Here is a 22912-nt window from a genome sequence, read left to right on the forward strand (position 1 = left end):
TATCGATAGCGCCATGCCTCTATTGCAACTAGTTGCACATTCTTGCCCGGCATGGTCAAGGAGAGTGGGGAAGAAAGGGAGAGGGAGCTGAATGAGCAAGAAGCAAGCACAGCAAAATCATCACAACCCACAACCGACGGCCACTGAACCGAGAAAACACAAAACGAAAACCAACGTTGACGTTCGGTTCAACCGATTGCTCTTTTCCGACCATGGACTGAACGATATGTGTTATTCGACTGGTAATTCGCTTTCCAGTGGCGTGGCTTTGCTTGTGCTTTTCTATTTCCTTCTTTTTTTTGTGAGCATGTTTTCTGTTCCTTTCTGCTGTATTTGTTGCAAAACTTCGTTCAAGTATCGGAGGTCGATTTTTTGTAGATTTTCTTTTGCATCAGAGTGTAAGTGCGGGAAAAAGGGCCCTCCTTACCCTTCGTACCGCTACCGGTTGTATGGCATGAATAAAATATCAAATGGAAAATTGCAAACATAAATCGTGTCAACTTTCTTTCGGATCCATTCCTGTGTAGGTGCTTGCTTTGTCGGCTTCGCGTTACCTTCACTGTCGGGGGACTAATACCTTTTAAAGAGGATGCATTTCATCGGTGCATTGGACCTCCGGTGGTAGGTCACACTTTTTGCTCTTCAATTTACCGAACCCACCAACCGACTGGTGTATTGTTCATTGACAAAAGGATTAAAGGGCATAGTGACTTACATTGTTAAGGCCATTTAATTGTTACTTAAACTAACAAATATCCTCAGCGCATTTTGAAGAGATAGGTTTGATTTTGCTATCTTTCCGTATTCCTGAAAAAGATAGCATGCATTGCAAACAATTGTTTTTTTATCGATTCGAGATATGCTGAAAAGCTTTAACATCATGAACAACTTTCTGTTCGAATCGATATACCAGATGTGGTGAAAAAGCCGCTATAGAAGAAAATAATTGAAGCATTGGCTCACTAAACTGTCTTAAAGGTATTCAAAAGTATTCAAATAGCATTAATACGTCGTGTGTTTAATGCCGGTAAAACGAAAAAAAAAAAATAAAACAAATGTATCAGTTTAATTAACCCACAGCAATCAGCGTTTGTAAAACGATTGCTAATTGTAATTGATTATCGTCCTATCAAAGCCAGACCTGTGTAAGCGTTTAAGTTTTGCTCTACCCCAGACAATCCAGATACTATCAAATTCCGTCACTATGCCCTCTCTACCCAATCGGGTACTGTTTGTGACATCTCTGACATCTCAACTTACCCACTTTTGATCGACACTCGGCTGCAGTGGAAGGGGGCTACTAAAGCTACCATCGATACCTCTCCCACCCTTGTACCACACAAAGCCCCGTCGAAAAGCACTGATAAGACAATCAAGCCGTTTTTCTGTTGTACCCTGAGGCAATCGAAACTTGGAATCAAAACTATCCACCCTACCGTCGCTGTTTGGTAAACAATCATTAATCAGTCCGATCATGTTTATCGCTGCGGTTAACTTTGTGCTCCATTTCCGGTAACGATGGCTGGAATCTAGTTTGAATGTTTGTGTTTTGTTTCCCCCCACCTGTCCCCGGCCGGCAGTCAGGCGTAGCTAACGGTGATAGGACAATTGATTCGTGCCTAGGAGAGTCACGAAAAAAGGCAAAACACACACACACACACACACACACACACACACACACACACACACACACACACACACACACACACACACACACACACACACACACACACACACACACACACACACACACACACACACACACACACACACACACAAACACGCACAAACTGGATAGACAAGACGTCACAAAAGTTTTGGTCCATCTGGTTCTGACGTGCACGATCTGTTTCGGTGTTTTGAGGAGAAGTTTGAACGAAATGCCCCCGAGACAGAGGGCCTGAGCGGAGCCCGCAATTGGAAACGAACGGCAACGAATGGATAAATAAAAGAACAAACAAACGAACCATCTTCACCCGCCGCCCGCTCTGGGGGGAAGCGCTACACAATCACGTGCTTGTCCTGCATTTGGTCGCTTTTTGCTCGGATCGTGTCGGAATAAATAGTGTCACTTTTTATTAAGCCGTCCGTCATGTCCGTCGCCCTAGGACGCGCTGGCAGCCGGGTACAGCTCCTTATCGATCGCGTCACCGATGCCCTCGCACAGCCCCGGGAAGGTCGGGCTGCATTTGGTCTCGGCACACTGGGCACACTGCGTGCCCTTCCGGTAGACCGGCTGGCCGTGCTCGTTGCTGTGCGAGTAGTTGCAGACGTAGTACACGTAGGACCGTTTTCTCGCTTCGTGGTAGTAGCTCGTCGCTCCGCATCCAACCTTTGTCACGCGGTCACTGGCCATCTGCGCGAAATGTCCAACATCCACCCTGAAAGGAGGGGGTCGAAAATCCACCCCAAAGAAATAGCCGTACAGTAGAGCAGAGGAGATAGGAGACCCAAACCGTACCGTGCGCGCCTGCAAGCACGGTTTTAAACCAACACACACACACACACACTTACCCTTCACCGACGGCCCGATAGTCATCCATGACGGTCTGATTGGATTCGACGTACTCCTGCCACCACTTGTTGGTGAGATCGGTGATGGCCCGCTCGAGGTCGATGGTGACATTGCCCGCCTGCGACTTCCGGCCAATGTTCTGGCCCGCGTTCCGGTACCGCTCGGTGCTGCGACACTCGTCGTGCAGGTACTGGCACGTACGAGCGTTATGCTCGGCCAGGCTCGCCAGCTCGTCGTCCCACTCCTGAATGGCATCAATCAATGGCATTGGTTACACAGGCCCGCCCGGTGATGTAAAGTTGGGCGCGCAATGGAAGAGCGGAAAGAGATGCCATGGAAATGAAAAACGTTGGTAGAAAGGTCCTAGCCCTACTTCCTCCCCGAGGCGTGGACAGCAGCCGCACACCAGATGAAAAAGTGATTTGAAAAGTGTCATCCACCATCGGGCACGGGCCGTTGATGGACATGGTGCGGTAAATTGCATTTGACTTGACGCCGGCCGCGGGGCCATTTGAAAAAAAAACCCTTCAGTTGTCCCCTACCCCGATCAGCAAATGGAAATGGCCGGTGGCTTCAACGAGCCCTGAGGGGTGATTGGGGTCAATTTAAAAACGAAACCACCCCCTTTTTTGGTTCACTGTTCAGAGCGTTGTTTAAAATGGCTGTTTCCCGGCGAAAAGGTTAATTGGGGTGAATTCTTGAAACTGGCGTTTCGACGTTCGATCAATGAAATGACGATTGCATGGGACCATTTATGAGACGGGCTATGATTGCAAATATTTCTAGGAAAACAGGTTTCGAAGATCAATTGGTATCAGGTCTATTGAAGGGTCATTAGCGAGCAATTGCCAAACATGAGTGTGAAATACAAAATGCTCGTATATTTTGAATCAATAAAACTATCACTCTCCGGTTCTTACTTCCCACTGTTCTAGTGTGTCTTTTTTGTTAAAACAGTTTATCAAAGTTTGTGAGAAAATTCTGTTTCCATAGTCATCCACAACACGACACAGTAAACTCTTTCGTATCGAACATTTCGTTAGTTTTAGTCGACCGCTTCAAAACCATCGCAAACCAAACACTATTTCCGAAACAATACAAACACATCCGGCCACAAGCACACAATCTCCCTTTCCCCGCTGCCCCAGCACACTTACCAGCACGGCCATCCTTTCCGCTGCGGCAAACCCGTCCATCTTGCCACCCGCCAGCTCGCTGCGCAATCCATTGTGCAGCTTCAGGATGAGCTCTTTCAGCGGTTGCTCCATCGGCACGAGCTGCGTCGTCTGGGCGGGACACAGCTCGCCAAACTGGCCGGTAGCGTTACACCCGATGTGGGCATGGTTCGGTTTGCACAGCGCCGGATCACAGTAATCGCTAGCGTCCGGGCTGGCTGCAGCACTGCAAACACCGATCGGTGCAATTACCAAGGCAACCGCCGAAAGCGCCACTAGCGCGCACCAGCCAAGCCCGTGCCGCGGCGCCGTGAATGAGGTTTCGGTGCGCGTTTTCATTTCTCCCGTCTGTGTGGTGCGCTTGATGCGGTGATTCGTGCACTGTGAAGTGTAACTAAGCGTTGCATTTAGGCTAGTCATATTTATAAACGATTTCACTGCCCTTGATTGATATGATCCAGCTCACTGGGAGCGGGGGTTTCGTTTTCCCACGCTCGGCCAGTGCAGGCAGTGACCTCGCGCATTCGTCTACGCTGTATCCGGGGTCATTGGAAATGAAGTGATTGTAAAATTATCATAATTTTCATGGGAAAAATAAATCGATGCCCACTGCCTCGCACGAGGGGTACCGTGTTTCGCACACTTGCACTCTCGTCGGTCGAATTTGTGCGATAAATGCGCGTGAGTGATGGTTTGCGTGACGGTCGAGACAGCTATAGTTACACATCCTTGATTTAACGATATGGCATCATGCACGTGGGTTACTAATTTTCCAATCAAGCTAAACAACTTAACGTTTATTTGGAGTGTAGCATCGTGGCTGAATAAACATAATTCAATCCAAACATTTGGAAAATCAACACCAGCTGGCGTGTGAATGATATCCGCTAGTTTGTGGGAACAGAGATGCCACCACCACGATGATTCATCAACAGCATGCATCGATCACTGTGTGTACTTGTTTGCACGTGTTGCTATCGCGCTCATGCACTTCGCAGTGTTGTGTTGCAGTTTGCGAATTTGCACCTCATTTGCAAATCGTGTTCGAATGATGCAAACGTTGGATGCTTCGCATACCGGCATAAAAAGAGGTTTGTATTACTATGCATGGATAGTATGAAACAATCGGCTAATAATGCATTTGTTATTTATTTGTTATGTATGTAATCCTATCTTATTACAAGTATCTCACATTTTTATAAGCTTACAGGGTTTCCCACGATTTATTGGTTGGTCCCCATCAATTTTTGGTGGGTTTCCATATTTTTTTGGTACGTTCTCACGATTTTTTGGTCGTTTCCCAAAATTTGTTGGTCCAATTGTATTGATATTCCATCGGAAAATACCAGTAAATTATGGGAACGAACCAAAAGTCTATAGGATACGACCAAAAAATCGTGGAAACGCACCAAAAACTCATGGGAGCTGACCAATAAATCGTGGGAAATCCTGTAATCTAAAGCCTGTAGATGTAAATAGAACTTGAAGTACAGTTTTACTATTAAAATCACTAATTCATGCGAAAAAGCAAATCATCAGGCGTGTAACTAATGCTACTGCATCTGTGCAAAACATAGCTCGATGGACTGATCTTCTCTCACTAGGAATCCTATAGTAATTTTCAATGTCACATAAAGGACACAATTTCCGGAAAAAAGAGAGAAGAAACTTATCAGAACCTCTAGATACCGAGTAACTGCATTCAACTTTCCATACGGACAGTGCTGAAGTGTCCTCAAAGATGAGTGAAGATTTTTTTTTCATCCGATTATTGGTCTAAGGAACTGTCCAGCACATCCCACAGTGAAAATATGAGGTGTCAGACTTTAGGTGGCCGCCACTAAATATACTTACCTTACCCGATAATCATTTATGATCAATAATAATGGTGGGTTTTACGATACTAGCCAGGCTGAAAATATGAGGCTAATTATGCGTGTTGATTTGTATGGAGTGTTGACAAGATTTCAATCGCCTAGTATCAAACTCCATACAAATCAACACGCATAATTAGCCTCATATTTTCAGCCTGAGAAAAATGTAAACAAACACCGATTCGTCACAGGCTTGAACAGGTTCACTCATGCATTTTTTTTTAGTTGAAGCTTTTTTGCTGAATAAATAGTATGTTAAGAAAGGTAAAACAATGTTTGAATCGGTATTTTTAAAGTTACTTTCAGTGTTAAAACCCATTTCAACCAGAAAAAAGAAAACAAAATGATTTTAAAATGATTTTTTTTTTTACACAAATGATGAAATCCAATATGGCTGACCATAACTGTCAAATGGATACGGCCTGGATGATGAGTATTGTTCCACTGACCTGTTGGCCTCAAACAGAAAACGGCCCAATGATGGGAAAGCCACTCCGGCTGCTAGCTGCTCTATCAAAAACTGTGATATTGTTTCTTATAATCTTAAAAATGGCTTCTTCTTCATTGGTAATGAACGCCACAGATAATTAACAAAGGCGAAGTTACTAATCGTTTTCTCTCTGTTAATGGAATAATTGCTATCAGGGCGTAAATTACTTCCTTGAAATTGATCAACCGACATTTAAATTATTTGCGTTGTAGCAACAACTGTAGCATATCTAAAAACTTTGTGATTATACCTTCAGCGATGTATTTTACTCAAACCAATCGAATCTTGACAGCGTTTTGGGAATAATCAACATAATCTTAAGGATTGTTCCAATCGAACGCTTCGGCCACGGGCGCAAATGAGCAAACAAACGGTGACCGGAGTGCAATTCCTTGAGAGTGTTTCCGTCAGCAGACGCAAACCGAGTTGACCTTTCCGTCCGGTTTCACGTTCGTGGCTGCATTTGACTTTCGTTGGCAAGCGCTACAAGCATTCATTATCACCACCATCGCCCACTTTAGGTGAGCGGGATAGTGTGGTTTGATGGCGACCGTGGGCGCTCTGCCTCCGTGCCATGTGCCACATTGGTCGGCGATGGTTCTGATGAGGGCAGTCGAGCATTGCATTTGACAATTATTCAAATGAGGTTATGAAAATGTAAACAAAACATGACAAGCGCTCCGGTGACGATGGCGAGTGATGACGGCGCTTTCGTTGCAGTAACCGAGCACCGTCGACCAAACCTACCCCATGTAACGGAGGGTGTACGTGAGTCTATGTGTGTGCGTGTGTATGGGTTGATGTGGTTTGGGAAAACACATCCTTCCCTGCGTGTCGCCAAGGCAGAGCATGAAAGCAGTGACTGTGCGAAGAGGGCACTTTGTTTTAATGTGCCCAAGACTGTTAAGTCAATTTCCGTTCCGCTGTGTGCCTGCTCCTAACGATGAGCTTCAATCCTCAAAGGATTCTCGGCAACCGTTTCCGCTACCTGTTTTCTGCGCCTCTTACTGCCATCCACTCTCGCGTAACATTCGCGCGTGAGTCCCGCGCTTCAAGTACACCGTCTCCCTTTAGCAGAAAAAAATTGAAGAATTTTCCGTCTTTTTCGGTGACGGATTTTATTAGCAAACAAATATGATATGCATTCATCTCGGGTAAACCGTTGGAAGCCATCCATTCCCGACATCAAATGTGCGCGCGAGTCTCTGCCAAACCTTCGCTGCTTCGTATGCTTCAGACGAGAGTCCCACTCCTTGCGCTACTTCACTTCCGGGACAGTGAAGCGAAGCTAAAAAAGTTTCACCCACTAGACTCTCATTCCGTTCCCCTCATTTATAATGAATTAAAAATTACGCATTCGCTGCCAGCCAGCACACGCGAGTGCTCGTGGAGCTTGCTGTAATGTTTTGCAATTTTTCAAATGGAAATGCATAAATGTTGAAACAACAAGCGTGACAAACGCTGTAACGTGCTCCAGGCACGATTCGAGGTATTGAGAAAATGGTTTAAAATGGAAGCGTACCACTCCGACGGAAAGTGCTTCCGGGTACTGGGTGGTCGGGCAACGGGAGAACAGGCCCCTGGATGCCCTGTCTGTACGGTGTGACTGTGTGCGGAAGCGTGAGCAATGAATTTAATTTCATTCATTTGCTTTGTTGGTAAGATTGTGTGTAGGGCGACTTCTGTTGAACGGCCTGCGGCGACGATCTGGTGGGAATTACGGCCCTCATTTTCCCTCGTTGTTTGCACATGTCTGTGCACAGACGCAGCAGTATGCTGTGTAGCAGCGAGTTTGTGTGTGTGTGTGTGTATGCACGCGCGCCAATCGCTTTGATTGAATACACGCGTACCGATGGATCGGGTAGGCCATAGGATGGTAATGTTATTTGACTAACTCATCCACACTGGAGAGATGTGCGCCGCGGGCAGAAAGGGTGGAGCACGATGAAGCTCTAATTAATTCACCGAACGCATCTTTTTCTTGCAGCCGTCTTGTTCGTCTTCGGTACCGGCCCGTTTGTGTGTAAAATCCATCGGAAGACGTGCATCGCTTAAGCTAATTCGATGGAATTTGTCACACAATGCGTTCGTGTTTATTTAATAAATTTTCTCGCATGAATCAAACTCAACAAGGGTGCCGCGAAAACGCGTGAGCTACAGCAACGCGTGAAGGAAAATCAACAACTTTCGGATGCTACGAAACGAAATGGGGTGTTTCACACATAAAAGAAAAAATGTCCACGACCGGGTGTACTGTTGCTGCTTACTTGTCTCATTCGAAAGTGCTTCATTTATTTTGGGAAAAACTCACTTCCATCGTAATTATTGGTTTAAGCTTACATTTGTTTTTGCGCGCGTTTCACGTCCTTTCCTCTCTTTTCGTCTTGACCGCTTCCCATCACATCATGTACCGATGCACGGTTTCAACTGTTCCGCTTCTCCATCACAAGCAGTTTGGGATGGGAATACGTGACTTTCTTTTATTCGATTTCGAAACTCAGCGGTGTAATTGTGTGATTCTTTTAAAACTAAATTAAAACTGGATTCACCGTTGAGTTTTCTCACGCTGTTCGAATGCTTTCCACACACGAAATTCTACCATTCACGCTCATTTCCCGCTATAAAACGCTCCAAAATTTGTATCGACATTTCGTATCCGATGGAGAAGACCTGTGGGGAAGCATCGTGGAACATCGTGTGCGGTCCCATTTGGAACCGGGTTTTGGCTGTGTGTATTGTTTCTTTAATCATCATCATCTCAAACCGTTTAGCAAAACTGTGTTCTCATTGTTGCACCAAATAGGAAATTTTAATGAAGTGTTCTGGAGCCTTTGTTTTATGCGCCTTTCTCGTTACCGTTTTACGCAGCACCCAGACCTGCTTTGTCGCAATGGATGTTGCTTTGTTTATTAATGCTTACATGTAGTACACTTACACGTACACGTACACATACACAAACATACATATGAAGAGTTGTTCTAGTTTATCGTGTGGTTCGCTATCTTAGCTTTGCCTTGTGGGCCGGTTTGCTGTGTAAAGCAAGATCAACTTATGTTATATTTATACCGCTTTTGTTTGCTCTGGTGCTGCATTTTAACCTGCATTAGAGCTGGAGGCTAAAATTTCAAATTTAACTGTGCATGTCAAGGTATTAAAAGTGCATCCACTAGATCTGTTTTGCTCTTTCCCGTACGCTGTGGTCATTTGGATAAGTGTATGTTGTTTTTTTATTTATTTTAAATTACTCCTCACGCGTGCAAATCGTTGCATAGAGTGATGTTTACAGGACACAGGTTTGCATGGTTTGCTTAACGATAATTGACATTTAAATTTAAATATTTACGCGACTAGTTTAAAGTTTTGCGATCGGAAATGTTGAGTTATTTAGCATTTAGATGCATCGTTTAGTGTTGGTTGTTACGATTTACCGGTGCGTTTGTCCTGGTTTTTGGGCCTTTCCATTTAAGTATTGCCTTATGTTACGCTTCGTTCAGCTGAGTATGCTTTGGTGCCATACTGTAAGTCATGACCATTATCAATGACCCTTTTCCGGCGTGTTATAATCATCATGAGGTTCAATAATTTAATTTGTTCTTTGGTTTATTGTTGCGACATTGAGAGATTTATTTAGTAGTTCGTTACTGTAAACTGCCCGCCTAGGTAGTGTTTAAAATTTAATCGCACGACACATGTTTGCATGTTTTCAGTTAGACTACGCATTCACTTAATTAGCTAGCCACGGAGGGCAGAAATGTTACTCTTGCCTATACGCTACACAGTTTTAATTTCACCAGAGTTGAATTTATTCGAGACAGATTTTAAACGACAGGCATGCATGTAATTTGGTTGCGTTTTTTAGTTAGTTTACTACTACGACAGTTCCATCGATAACACACACACATATACACATATGTTTTAGAGGGACATTTCAGTTAAAGTTATTTTCATTTTTATCTTAGTGTTCTTTATAAGGTGTCGTTCAAACGGGTGTCAATTATGCAAGCTTTCTAGTGATTCATTTTTTGTTTTGTTGTTTAGAGTGTTTGTGTTAATCAATGGCACACGATGTTAAGATGTTTTGTTTTTTGTTGTTATTTTTTTTTTTTTGGCAAAGCGAGTTTCGTGATCTATTGTTTTTGTTACAGGTCTTGGTATTCGTGTTTTTTGTTGTTGTTCTTGTAAATACTAACTTGACCTTATCGATAAACCGACAGTGTACGGGAGTGTGTACTGTAAGAATGATAAATAAAATCTCTTTAACTCGTGAATGAAATTAGTATTTTTGCTTGAAACTCTATTTCAATTGTGGAATAATAATTTAAAACAAATCTATTTTTCAAACACATTTTAAGATGATACGTGGAGCACGTTATTAAAGGTTAATAACCTAATATTTCATTTCTATTTAAAACACTCATATTAATATGTGTTTTATCTGATTAATTTTGTTTTATCAGATAGGTAGTTAAACCGGAAAATGAAAAGTTGATTTAAAGTTTTGGTAAAAGTTATCAATCCGATTTAATAGTAGTAATTTGGAAATTTATTTGGATTGTATGTTCGATTTAAAAATAGCTATTAATTAACCTTTAAAAAAGTTAGACAAAAGAGAGATTGTTCTGTATATGGGTGGAATAGGTGGGGTTTTCCTGTCAATAGAGTATCTTTAATTGAGAACAGACACAACGTGTATTAAAATAATCCAAACTCCAATTTTAATTTATTTTAAAAAGGAATAGAATAGAATAGTACTCAATAAATACGATTGCGAGCGATAAATTAGCTAAACTTGTTATACATAAAAAATTCTTTAAATATGTTTTGTTTGTACGATGACGGCCATTAATTTGCTAGCCTCTAGTGTTTTGCTACTACATCATTAAAAATTATTTACTTCGATCCTTCTTTTATATTCATAAAACTTTGCCATTAATGCCGAACAGGCGCATGCTTTATGTTTTATTCGTTTAAATGCAAATCCATGTTAAGTGTTTAAAATATGTCATACAAAACTTGTTCTAAGTCATACAAAACGTGTTCAACGAGCTGGTAGTATGGGGGGAGCGATAACTTTATCATTGTAACGAACAATATGTACAACAAAATGTATAAATATATGAGTATCACTCGAGACGTATCCAGTGGGGAAAGCGGCATCCATGCAATGTTTTGTGTGTTAATATGTTTAAAATTTACATTTCTGGGACATCATCATCATCATCATATCGTTCAGTAAAGCTTAGTTGCTATGCTTGCTTTTGGTTCTCGTTGTATAAATCAGTAGTGAACTCGGTGCAGTGTGTGCTTTGAGTTTAGGGAGGGTTGCCGATGTGCATTCATTGGTTGTCTCAACTATTTTTCACACGTTGAATGTCCTTGGTCAACTGATATTGCATGATATAATGTCACTTTGAAAACTTAACATAATAGCCGTTTAACTCGCGTCTTTGTATGGCTTTGGGTTCTTTTGTTTAAATATAATGCTTTACTTACGGCTTTGTTATTTCATGTAATTTGTGTATTCGCAATGTGAAACCGCTGTGTCGTCGATCTGGTACATGTATTCCTGGATGGTGGCAATGGTTTGTGGTATTCCTGGGTGTGTTGCTGTGTTTTAATGATGCCAGTGGCATTGTGACTAGGACAATGATTAGTAGAAACTGTAAAGTAAAGAAAGCACAATAAAGCAAGAGAGAAGATATAATATGCGTTGAAAATGTCTTAAAAATGAAAATGTGTTTTTTTTTTCAATTCAATGAGAAACAACTTAAAATAATAGCAAATAATTGCACAAAACAAATGCACGCAAACACAATCACATACACATTCACATACACACATACATTTTTAAACTATTGATTTAGATGTCGTCCTTCAATAGCCACGATCTTAGGTTTGTTTAGGCAAATCTATAACACTTCGAACAAATCTCAATATTACCAAATGCGTAACAAATTGAATCGAAGTTTAAATCACGCTCGTTAGGAAATTGTGTACGCTCGTTCTACCCAATGGTTGCAATCGATCGGTTTGAAGCATTCCTGCACATACACGAAACCTGACGCAACGTCAAGCACGGCACGTGCGCTTCTGATTTGTCAGCTCTAAAAGAGCTCATCTGTCTGCAGTGCCACGTGACTGTCTTGAAAATTCATACGTCGAGCAATTGATTTGTTGGTATGCATACGCTGCTGACTATTGTAAAACGAGATGAGATTTTTTTTTCGTGTCATTCAATGTAAACGTCACTGGTAACAGATAAGAATACACTCGCACCATATGGCAGACAATATTTTATTTACGAGATTCGGCTGAGATGATATTTTATTTGTTTGAAAGAATGTTGCATTTATTTATTTTGTTGATGAGTCAGTTCTTTTAAAACAATAAATAATAAAAGAAATGCTGTCACATGCTGTATATGGGTACGTTTTTAATCTTCTACTAAATGATTGATTTTTTGCAAGGTGGAATGAAATTTATAACTTGAATTATAAGTGCATTATTTCTTTCTATTTTTACGATCAATCTTTCAAACTAATGCAGGCGATGTGCAATTTGAAGTTAATATATTTCATACACTTTCAACATCAAATGAGACCGTTAAGATTTTTCAGGTTTAAACTGGTTAATCTATGCATTTGGAATGCAAACTGAAGATTGTTTATGTAATGATTCAAGCCATATTCGTATTGTTGTGAAGAATAGCAACTAAACCTCAATAGGATATTCTAACAACGGAACGCTTCAGTTGCTATAAATATTTGTGAAAAACGAGCAATAGCTTTTTCATTCTTCTTTTTATTTTTGTAAGAAAAAAAGCTCATATGAATGAAATAGTCCATGGCATTCAATTTTAATTTATACCGATTATTAGATCTCAAAAAGGACCTGAACATTACGTCCAATGCATCACTACGGCTTGAACTTACCTTTTCTGAAAAGGTACAATGAAATAAAAAGATTCCGACTGTTTTTGTGATGAAAAATCATCCACAGGTAAAAGCTTTCGGGTAACGGGTATGGCTGTTCATTGATTGATGAGGCCCAAATCCTTGCAATTTTAGACGCTTCACAACAAGTTAAAAATCAAAGTAAATTGTCATTGAACATTGAAATGCAACACAAACGTAAACACACGTTCAACATCTCGTGCAACAAGGTGCTTAATAATTTAAGAAACACAACACACTCACAAGATTGTTTTTAAACACTCACACAACACTCACAACACGCACACACTTACGCGCACACACCTTTGCTTTGATGCCTTGTCAGCGGTGTGAGAGTCGGCCTGCGCCTGCGCAGTTTATGCGCCCTGCAGAATGTTTTCTTTGGCCATGCCCGCGCCTGCATTGGGCTGCAGCAAATCCAACGGCGGTTGTAGAATTAGCGGCGAAGTGATCACCTGTATCGGTCTGCGTAGAGAGGATGGTAGTACCACATGAGGGAGGGTTAGTGCTCGGCCAGTGTAGTGGAGGCTCTTTGATGGCACGGACGGGCGGGACGACTTAACATCAGGTGGTGCAGGTGAACGTAAAACGGCGAAAGGCAAGCAGGATGCCATGCTAGCGCAATTAATGTGCTTCCTTCCTTCGCCTTCGCATGCAAATTGCAATACCGCGCTAGCAAACTCATCACGAGCGAGAAAATACTAAACAAAACACAAATGGCGAATCGAACCAAAAAAAAAAAAAAAAAAACTAACCAAAATAATAAAAGACTACTCCCTAGGTACAGGTGTACAATTTTTCATTTTCAAAACATAATCCCCTACCCTGTCGCTGCCGACGAAGACCACCATGCCGGCTCGCTACCCGTAAGCCCACTTCCAATTTGCTCATGTGAATAATTAGTGCACGGTGGGATTGGCTTTTTCCCGCTCTTTTGTTCTGCTAGAATCCGAACAGCGGAAAGCGGTGCAAAAACAAACCCCGAAACAATAGATAAAGCACACACACACACATACATACATACACGTACTAACACTCATGCACACATTCACAGTCGTGCAGTATAATTCTGCAAGCAGTGCGCGAAAAATCCACCATCACGCTATGTCCAGTGCGGAAAAATCAACCATAATAGATGTAAACCAAACAGCAGCAGGCAAAAGGGAAGAAAAGAAGAAAAAACAACAAAGCTACCAAAGCGGAAGGGAAAACTAAAAGCGGAAATACTTTACAAGAAGGTCGGCAGGACGAACCGGGAAAGGTTGCATTGAATGCGGGGAGGCAATGAAACGCGGAACCGGGTTTGAAACTTACTCGCCGATCGGTTGAGCCGTCCGGGAACCGTGCAGGGCCTGGGCGGTGCGTGCACGTGCAATCAGCGTCATCACGGTGCGCTTGGTGGGGTTCATGGTCGACCGGGGTCCACCCAGCAGGGGTCGCTTGCGTGCTGCAGCGCGTGTGAAGAGGGGCGGTGAAAAAGCACAAGAAAAACAGAGCACATGTGAATGAGTTTGTTTTGTTTTGTTTTGCGTTAGGTTTTATTTCCCAGTTTTCCCTCCCACCAGGAAGATTGTAATAGGAATCGAGATAACGATGGCGACGGAAACACCATCACTCTTGGACGCGGTGTGTGTGTTTTTAGCTGGGCGCAAAATTAAACGGTGCGCCAGCGGGAAACTTCACCCCTTCACTTCCCCGTTCGCTTGGCAGCCCAACCACCGAACAATGAAAAGGGTCAGTTGGGAAATTTCAGGATTTTTTTCCAGCACCTTCATCTCCCCGGAAAGACTTGCCGTTTTTCAAGTTTTTTTTTATTATTTTCTCTGCTTTTTGCACCTCCAACAGTGCAGTGTCCGCGTATGTGTGTAAACGTGGGTATGTATGTGTGTGCTATTGAAAAACTTACCTAAGCTAACCGCTTTCACGCCGCGCAATGCCGGATGCAGGAATGCATTGGCCGATTCGACGAACGCCAACGTTTGCGCTTCCAGGTCACTCGTAGGTATGGCTGTGGGGAGGAAAAGTTTAATTGGTAAAAAGCGAGGAGGATGAACGAAAAAAAAAACGCCCTGCATGGCGTCCCTCCCCCCTACAGATGTGTTACAACGGGGGTAGGGATGGTGGGCTGCTTAAAGATACATTACTGGCACTCGGGGGTTGACGCGTAAAAAAAAGGAGCCAACGCTAACAAACTTTGCTGCTAAACGTTGCCGCAGATGGGCTTAGTGTGGTGGCCTTTGGTACAACTTTTACGAACATTAATTACTGTCAGGATTTTGCTACTAGCTGGCACGTGTTGGTTCTTTTGTTTCCTTTTTTTACCTTTTTGCTGTGCGGGAAAATGCTTGCAGAGATGCTGTGCACTAAAGACAGTTTGAACGAAATACCTGTTCGTATTTTACAGCATTTTTTCATACACCCTCTCTCTCAAAATCACGTATGAAAAAAGGCATGCACTTTCTACCATCAAGTTGCGTGATCAAACACGCGATAAATCCCATCCTTGACTGCTTAACAACGCTACCCTACAGCTGTGGGCCCACATTGGAGTGCTTACAATTCACAAAATGATTCGCAGACGCCATGTTCACGTCCATCGGTTGCAAGAGGCTGCCTATGTCCGGATCGTTCGACAGGAACTGGTTCTGCGATTGTTGGTGTTGCTGCTGTTGTTGTTGCTGTTGCTGCTGATGGTGCTGAGACTGATGCTGTTGCTGCTGTTGTGAGTGCTGCTGCTGCTGCTGCTGCTGCTGACTATGGTGGTGTTGGTGGTGCTGTAAGAAAAGGGCCACACATTCACACAAATGAGCTACATGAGGCATCCGCCCGGGGAGCATCGACGTATGATGTTACTCACCGTCAGCGAGCTCGTCACATGCTGCAGTTCCGACACGACGGACGATGGTTGCGTGCTGCCGTTTGTGCTTAGCTCAGAACCAACGCCCGGGACCGACGCCGAGGGATTAGTTCCGGTTCCCAGCCCGGCCACACCGTTCGGGACGACCTGGGCAGCACTGACCACACCGTTCAGCCCCGTCCCATTGCTGAGCGGACCACCGTTCGTTGGCATGGTTCCGTTCGTGGTGCTTCCGGTGCTTCCGGTGCTGCAGCTGCTTCCGCTGCTGCTAATGCTCATGCCGTTGGTGGTGAGCCCATTGCCTCCGTTGAGTGTGTTATCGTGCGCTGAGCCTAGATTACAGGTTGCTGTCGGTGCGGTGAGAGAAAGGGGGAAAAGATTTCCATATAATCAGGTTATTATGATAACGAGCCCGGGTACCCGGACCGATAGACCGATGCATACCGTTTTGTGAATTTAATGCCTGCATTTCCCACATTTGCTCCTGTCGTATGTCATCGTGGTAGTCCTGAAAGGAAGAGAGAAGGGGCAAGCAGGTTTAAATAAAGGATTGGTTATTAAAATGATTCTAGAAATAATTCATGTTGATTACACGCCGAGATAGCATTTGTGCTTTCAAAGCCTTATAAAATGTATGTTTTTAATATCTCTGTAATTGCATTTAACCACGAATATAGCATTATATATAGCAGTGTCAATACCACAAGGTTTGAAGAGTATCTTTTAAAAGAAGCCTTGTTGCTCTGAATGCTGCAATGCATTCAAATAATTGCATACATTCTTTAAAACATTTTAGTTACTTTGTGCGTCTTATTTTTGCATATTCTACAATGATTATTACCAGCTAATCAGTTTTTTTCTTCTATTTTTAACGGATCTACTACTACTGCACTAAATCTGTTCAAGCTAACTTCACTTCACTTCATACGATGTTTTTTAAAATGATGCTTAAGCAGTGCATCATCAAAAAGCATTTGTCTTATTAGCATTCATTTTTCACTTCTCTGGTTTGGGCGATAAAGAAAACATTCAGCTAGTGACACCTTCACACAAAAGCGCGCTACCAAGAAAGCGTAATTCAGCACAAATGCATAGGGCACTGACACATATTTGCAAACACAGTCTCAAGCACTATGAAGATCCGCTGTTTTGTTGCTGCTCTCAACATTCACCAAGCTTGTAGGGTTGCATAAAACATCGCTAGTGCACGCTTTTGCCGTTTTGCTTCCCCGCCTGGATGGAGCATATCATCATGCAAATGTCACAAAACACTTCGAAAGAAAGGGAGTGTGCTTGAACGATTCCAGGGTTGTTTTTTCTTGTGTGTGCATGGGTGTGTGTGTGTTTATTGCCGTTCTATTCTCACCCATTCCGTTTGGTTGCACTTACAGCAGAGTAGCACTCGGGAGCAGTCCGCGAGTCCCGGTAAAGCATATACCATTACTATGGCATATTTCTATAAAATATGCAAATGAATTGTGCCAGTTTTTGTGACAAGTTGAAACCATTACCTTTGAGTTGGAGGCCAGTTTCAGCGTCTAACGTCAGTGGGTGGATGTGTGTATGTGTAGTGTCTGCACTGCACGATACGTGCACGTGCTTTTTGCGTGGTCGCTTCTGTTGCACTCTGCATCCTTTCTTCATTTATCAACGGATTGTGTAGGCGAGGCACGCTACAACCGATTGTCCTTTGCTATGCGGTGTACTGTCACCATCAACCATCGTGCGTTCGTCCGTGGCCTAGTGTTATCTGTACGCTCGACAGCTACGAGCAATTGCTGTGCGCGAATTACATTCGAAACTGCTTTTATAGGTTGGTGCGGAGTGCGCAATAAAAAAGGATTGGAACATTTACATTAAAATCGGTGACGTATGCGTGCACAAAAGGATGACACATTGCTTGTGTGCAGCACTATCGTTACACTTTATGCTAGTCGTTTGTAAATGTTTTGGAATTTTTGAGAAGATGTATTCATGTTACAGCAAACCACGAATAATGTTTCCGTTTATTGCGGTGGGATCTATGTACATCAAATGTGTATTGTTTGTGTGACCCCCGCGAAGGTATGTCTTTGAAGATGAACGCAGGAGGTGATACATTGAGTTTGAAGTATCAGCGTAAAGATAGCTGATACGTTTCCTGGTGTGCCGAGAAGACGATAAAACATGCAAAAGTAACGAACCATGTCGTCTATATGCACGCTACAGGACCCATTTCTCTTCATTGTTGTCATTTTTAATCCCTTGAAATGCATATCACGGTAACAATAAAAGTGATTGGAACTTGGATCGATGTTTTTTTATGATTCTTTCTTCTTGTAAATTTGTTGTAATGTAATAACCAATACTAATCCTTGATTCTGAATAGATGTACTAGTTTTTTGTTTGTAGTATTGAAATTTTTCATTATTTTGATCCAATTTTCAATTGTTTCCTATAATGCTACATACAACATTGAAACTACAAAGTATTATATACAATAATTCAATTTTATACAGATTCTTACATTAAGCAGTAAATAGCGACTTACAATCCTGCTGAATAAAAACGTTTTGCTACCACAATGTCAAGCAAAAAAATGCGATTACTTCTGCAAGAACATTGCTCCACTCAACTTACTACATTCGCTTCAAATTAAACATTCCGAAATCCGTTCACTTGTTATAAACGGATTATAATGCTGACAGTTTAAACTGTTCCTCCCGTTTAGCGCAAGGAACGCTTAGCTCTTGAGTCAGTCAACCCTTTTTTCTGCAACATTGCTTTCACCTACTGCATCCGGACTATCACGAACGCTGCTGGACAGGAGAGTATGGTCCCACCGGACCGAAGCACTTAAAGAAACTAAGAAAGTGATTTTAAAATCCTCTCTCAGCCGTAGCATAATCCGATTAGTGGCGGAAGTCTCGAGCGCGAACCTTCGAATCAAACTGCAACTATTAGCTTCTGGAAGCAATCGAAAGGTGTTACGAGTCACGTCAAATATAGGGGAATATTTTTCACAGAATTCGAGCAAACGTATGTTAGCTAGAGGTTGTTAAGTTTTAAAAGCCAAACGTAAAGCTATACGTAAAAAATGCATTGTAAAACATGGAGCAACGTTTGAACATAAATGCTTGATTTTAAGCTAAACAAGGATGTATTTTCAAAATGTACAGATTTCCTTGCCATGGTGATCAGGTTTTCGACGCTCAACCACAGAAGCATTTCAATACAATGTCTTTGATTGGTGATACAAATGAGGAATAATCCACCCCTTACCGTGTAAAGTCATTGCCTGATCAAAGGCACGTAGCTTCTAATATTTACGCCACCATCGTAATGCGTGAGATTGATCTCAAGCTTTTACAGGCCGCCTTCGCCTCCCTAATACGACCCCCAAAAACGTGTGCGGCTTAGCGCAGTGGATTGAAAAGTTTCACCGGCAAACGATTACGCCCATGGAAGCTTAGCGTACCGGTAGAGAGCATGGGTAAGTAATTGCGAAGAAAATCATGCCCAGAGGCACAAGGCTTCCCCCAGCGCGGGTCTAGGAAAAGTTTTGCACACAACGATGTGTAGATGATTATTGACGCTGATCATCCACCGCTTCTACGGCTAATGGAGCATTAAGAAGCAATTCGTAAGATATATTTGGGGCAGGCATGCTATTTTCATGCCCCGCCGTGTTTTCTTTTATTTTGTTCACTCCTGACATTTTGTTCACTCCTGGCACGGTATGGTTCGTAGGTGCAGCTTTAAGATAAACGATACAAGAAAATGATACAAATTTGCAATTAGAGTGTTAAACAGTTACAACCTCAAGCTCCCTCAAAAATACGATGAATTTCTACCGTGCTAACGTTGCATTGCTGGATTGTGATGCATAATTAATTCTTTCCATTGAAGTGCACTATCCGATTATCCAACAAGACGAGTAAACGGATAGCGTAGCTCGTCCAAAATAGCTGCCAGTTACAGCGTAATTTGATGTTCCAAACTGCTCCTTGGCATGGCTTGAAACTTCTATGGTCGTCTCGAAGTGCCATTCCCGATGGTTGCTGCTTGAATGTTTCGTCAACATCAAACGACTTGGGAGCAGCCCGGCTACCGAAAATGTGTTACGCTGGAAGCCGCACCAAATCAAACCCATTCTGGCCGCGCCCATAGAACTGTTTAATTAACGAGCTACGAAGCCCGGCGGCATGTACGTCTTCTCGTTTGCGGCGAACTTTGTTTGCCACCGTTTGCCAACAGTGAGCGGCACGGGCAGAGAAGGAGCATTCGGGCAGGATTAGCAAACTTGAAAAGCGGCAAAACTTGCCGTGGAACAAAGCTGTATACCAACGCGCAGCCACTTTACCGCTCCATTACAATGGCTAAGTGTGCTCTATTGGCTGAAAACGGATTCAACCGCTATATTTCGTTAGACAGGCAAGGGAACAACGCTCTTTGGATAATGGTTGCTGACTGGTAGCGCACGATGATGAAGATAAACGTACGGTGGGGAATCTTAGCCCCCTAGCTTCTTGACCAATGCAAATAAGTTTACCCGTCCTGGTTAACACAATAGTTTTATAGACCAAATGCACATTACAAATACAAATTTCGGCTACATTTACTAGTACATCCACATTTACTATAGCCAATATTTATGAAAAAGTCAGTAAAATTTTGAGTAAAAATCGATGAATCATAACAAAACTCATATTTTAGAACGTTTTCTCACCAACACAACTAGATTGCCCAGAAGGATTCTGAGATAGAAAATGTCAGTTTTAAAGTACAAAAAATAGTCAAACTTATGTTACATGTCATTTAAAACAACAGTAGATTAACAGCTTAGCTTAACAGTAGATAGAAGAGTTTTCGGTTAATACTCTGCACATATCACATAATTTATAGCGATAAGATGGTCACTGACGGATCTAATCAAATCATACTTAAAGTTTAAAACAATGACACAAAAGTTCTTTCTTGAAAATTGAAAATTAATGCCCAAACATCACCACCCTGTAACATTTCAAATCCATCAGCTAACCAGAATGAGCTGCAATTGTTTTCACGAGATGAGTGCAATATCATTTTTCTTGCAAATTACAGAGCACTTCCCTCGACCGGTAGGATGAATGGTTCTCGAGTGGAGTAGCAAGTATGGAAACTCCAAAAATGCAATTTAAGAAGCGATTTCGTAAGTAGATAAAGCCATCCACGTTCTCGGGCAGAGTGACATACAGAACTAGAGGGAGCGCAAGAATTAATATAATATCTGCACGTTCGGATTTCGTTTCGTTCCCTGCTCGTGCAGCTGACAGTAGAAGAAGAAGCGTCAGGCGGTGACGGGCACAACGAGCAGGCAACGCTGGCACGGGGTACAATATTTGTGTGGTACCTATCCAAGTGTTCCCGTTTCTGCCAGCCGGATGCGATACTCGATCGGGCAAGGGAGCGAGCGTCTTGGAATTGGATTTTTGCGATAAATCGGCACTCCACCAATCGACGCTCATCTTGATCGGAAAGTAAACTCTGTCTTACGGCGTACGGTCACGAACGCCCGGACCCGTTTCCTTTATTCCGGTCGCTCCGGCAGCACAAAAGCACAAACATCGACGAGGAAGTTCTTCAATCACACCGCCGTTTCGACAACGGCGAACGGAGGCGACCAATCGATTGCCCCGCAAAGCAACAACTTTAAGCATTTCGGCACGTTCGCACATTCGAATGTCACGTGCAGGCAGCTTGCAAGGCAGGCGTGCCCGTCCAAGCGTGCCATAGTTTACCGTCCCAGGACTGCCAACACTTCCGTCTTGAAGTTCATCAATTGGCGAAGCTTTCCTCAAGGACACTTTCCACAGCGCGCTCGGGGTCTGCTACCGGTTGCCGCCACGGTACGGTTCGCTTCCACTGGAGCTCGAGCAAGGAAGAGGAAGTATAGCTCACCTCATTTTCGAAGCTCATTCCGTTTGCGTTGATCTGCTGACGCTTCCGTTCCGTGGTGTTCGTGCCGAATTGCAAAGTAGCTGGCGGGAGCGAAACCAATCCGCTAGCGGTAGCATTGGTTTGTCTTTCATCAACCTTTCCAATCGAGGGATCGTCCTTGAGTAGCGCACAGTTGATCCGCAGCCGTGTTGCAGCCTCTCGATAATGCAAATCGGGTGCCAGCACTTGCCATTTCCATGGGCAATAAGCAAATCTACATTTTAAATGCCGCACGTAATTTGTGTTTCAATGAGCAGCGAATTACGGCAGCGCAAATATGTGCGCTTCTGTGGCAGCGTTAATGGGCCCATTTACTTTAAGTTTACATTGAACGGATCGCTTCCTTGCTTGATACTTTCACAACTATAGTCAGCAAGAGACATTAAATCATTTCGACGAATGCTTTGTTCCAGAATCGTCAGAGCTGATTCCTCTCCGAACACATTGGATCTCTTAATTCATTTATACTGCTCAGGTTCGTTGCACCTACTTGCTCTTACCAACCGGCTAAAAAAAAAATAAAGCAAATTATATCGAGGCCTACCATTCATCATCACTTTGTGGGTAGCATTTTAAGTACCACCCAAGGTACTTAACTTCGATTTAGTCAGCCACAGGGGTGGCACGCAGCTTGCGGATGAAAAATGACATCTTGATTCGTCTTTGTGTGGGTTTCGCGATTATGCTTGAGCCAAGGCGCTCACGGTGTAACGCTCCAGTGTACGACTGCTATGGCAATCTTCGTAACCTGTACGCCGAAGCGGGATAGCTGTTAAGATGCTAAGCGATAAAGACGACGATGGTGTAGCTGGCGCTTCCGATTAGTCGCTTTCAACTTTCGGCTCCACAGTACACCAGGCAGCTAGAGCAGTCCAGTCCATTGTCCTGACTGCCCCAGGTCGAACGGCATCCCTGCCGTCGACTTGGCCGGGGAAGCCATTTATCAAACCACCTGAACCGTTTTATTAGCGGTAGCAACATGCATCCATCACCTCATGGACACGGTTTCCATGGAACTCCACCACACTCTCCTCATGGGGGTCCCAGCTATCCCGCAGGGAATGGGACGGCATTCAGCTACGGAGCTTTA

At 43.2% G+C, this 22912-nt stretch overlaps 2 protein-coding genes across 5 annotated transcripts in view; both read right to left on the reverse strand.

Moving 5' to 3' along the window:
- Positions 1 to 1971: 1971 nt before the first annotated feature.
- Positions 1972 to 4125, reverse strand: LOC133391906 (antigen 5 like allergen Cul n 1-like). The gene is made up of 3 exons (XM_061648610.1): positions 3673 to 4125; positions 2515 to 2759; positions 1972 to 2381 (listed from the first exon to the last, which is right to left on the reverse strand). The coding sequence occupies exons 1-3, from the start codon at positions 4108 to 4110 to the stop codon at positions 2105 to 2107; spliced, it is 960 nt and encodes a 319-aa protein (XP_061504594.1). The 5' UTR covers positions 4111 to 4125; the 3' UTR covers positions 1972 to 2104.
- Positions 4126 to 8305: 4180 nt separating this feature from the next.
- The window catches only part of LOC4577011 (KH domain-containing, RNA-binding, signal transduction-associated protein 2), a 42751-nt gene continuing 28144 nt past the window's right edge, over positions 8306 to 22912 (reverse strand). The window contains exons 6-12 of one of the 4 annotated variants that reach the window (XM_061645195.1): positions 16309 to 16372; positions 15865 to 16211; positions 15565 to 15781; positions 14914 to 15015; positions 14322 to 14454; positions 13311 to 13472; positions 8306 to 11714 (exon numbers count right to left, since the gene is read on the reverse strand). In XM_061645195.1, coding sequence (XP_061501179.1) covers positions 13364 to 13472; positions 14322 to 14454; positions 14914 to 15015; positions 15565 to 15781; positions 15865 to 16211; positions 16309 to 16372 — 972 coding nt within the window. In that variant the 3' untranslated portion in view covers positions 8306 to 11714; positions 13311 to 13363. Of the gene's footprint in view, positions 11715 to 12986; positions 13125 to 13300; positions 13473 to 14321; positions 14455 to 14913; positions 15016 to 15564; positions 15782 to 15864; positions 16212 to 16308; positions 16373 to 22912 lie in introns of those variants that run through there. The other 3 variants (XM_061645196.1, XM_061645197.1, XM_061645198.1) reach the window with 3 other exon arrangements.

The sequence above is a fragment of the Anopheles gambiae genome, chromosome 2 (assembly GCF_943734735.2).
Source record: "Anopheles gambiae chromosome 2, idAnoGambNW_F1_1, whole genome shotgun sequence".
Lineage (NCBI taxonomy): Eukaryota > Metazoa > Arthropoda > Insecta > Diptera > Culicidae > Anopheles > Anopheles gambiae.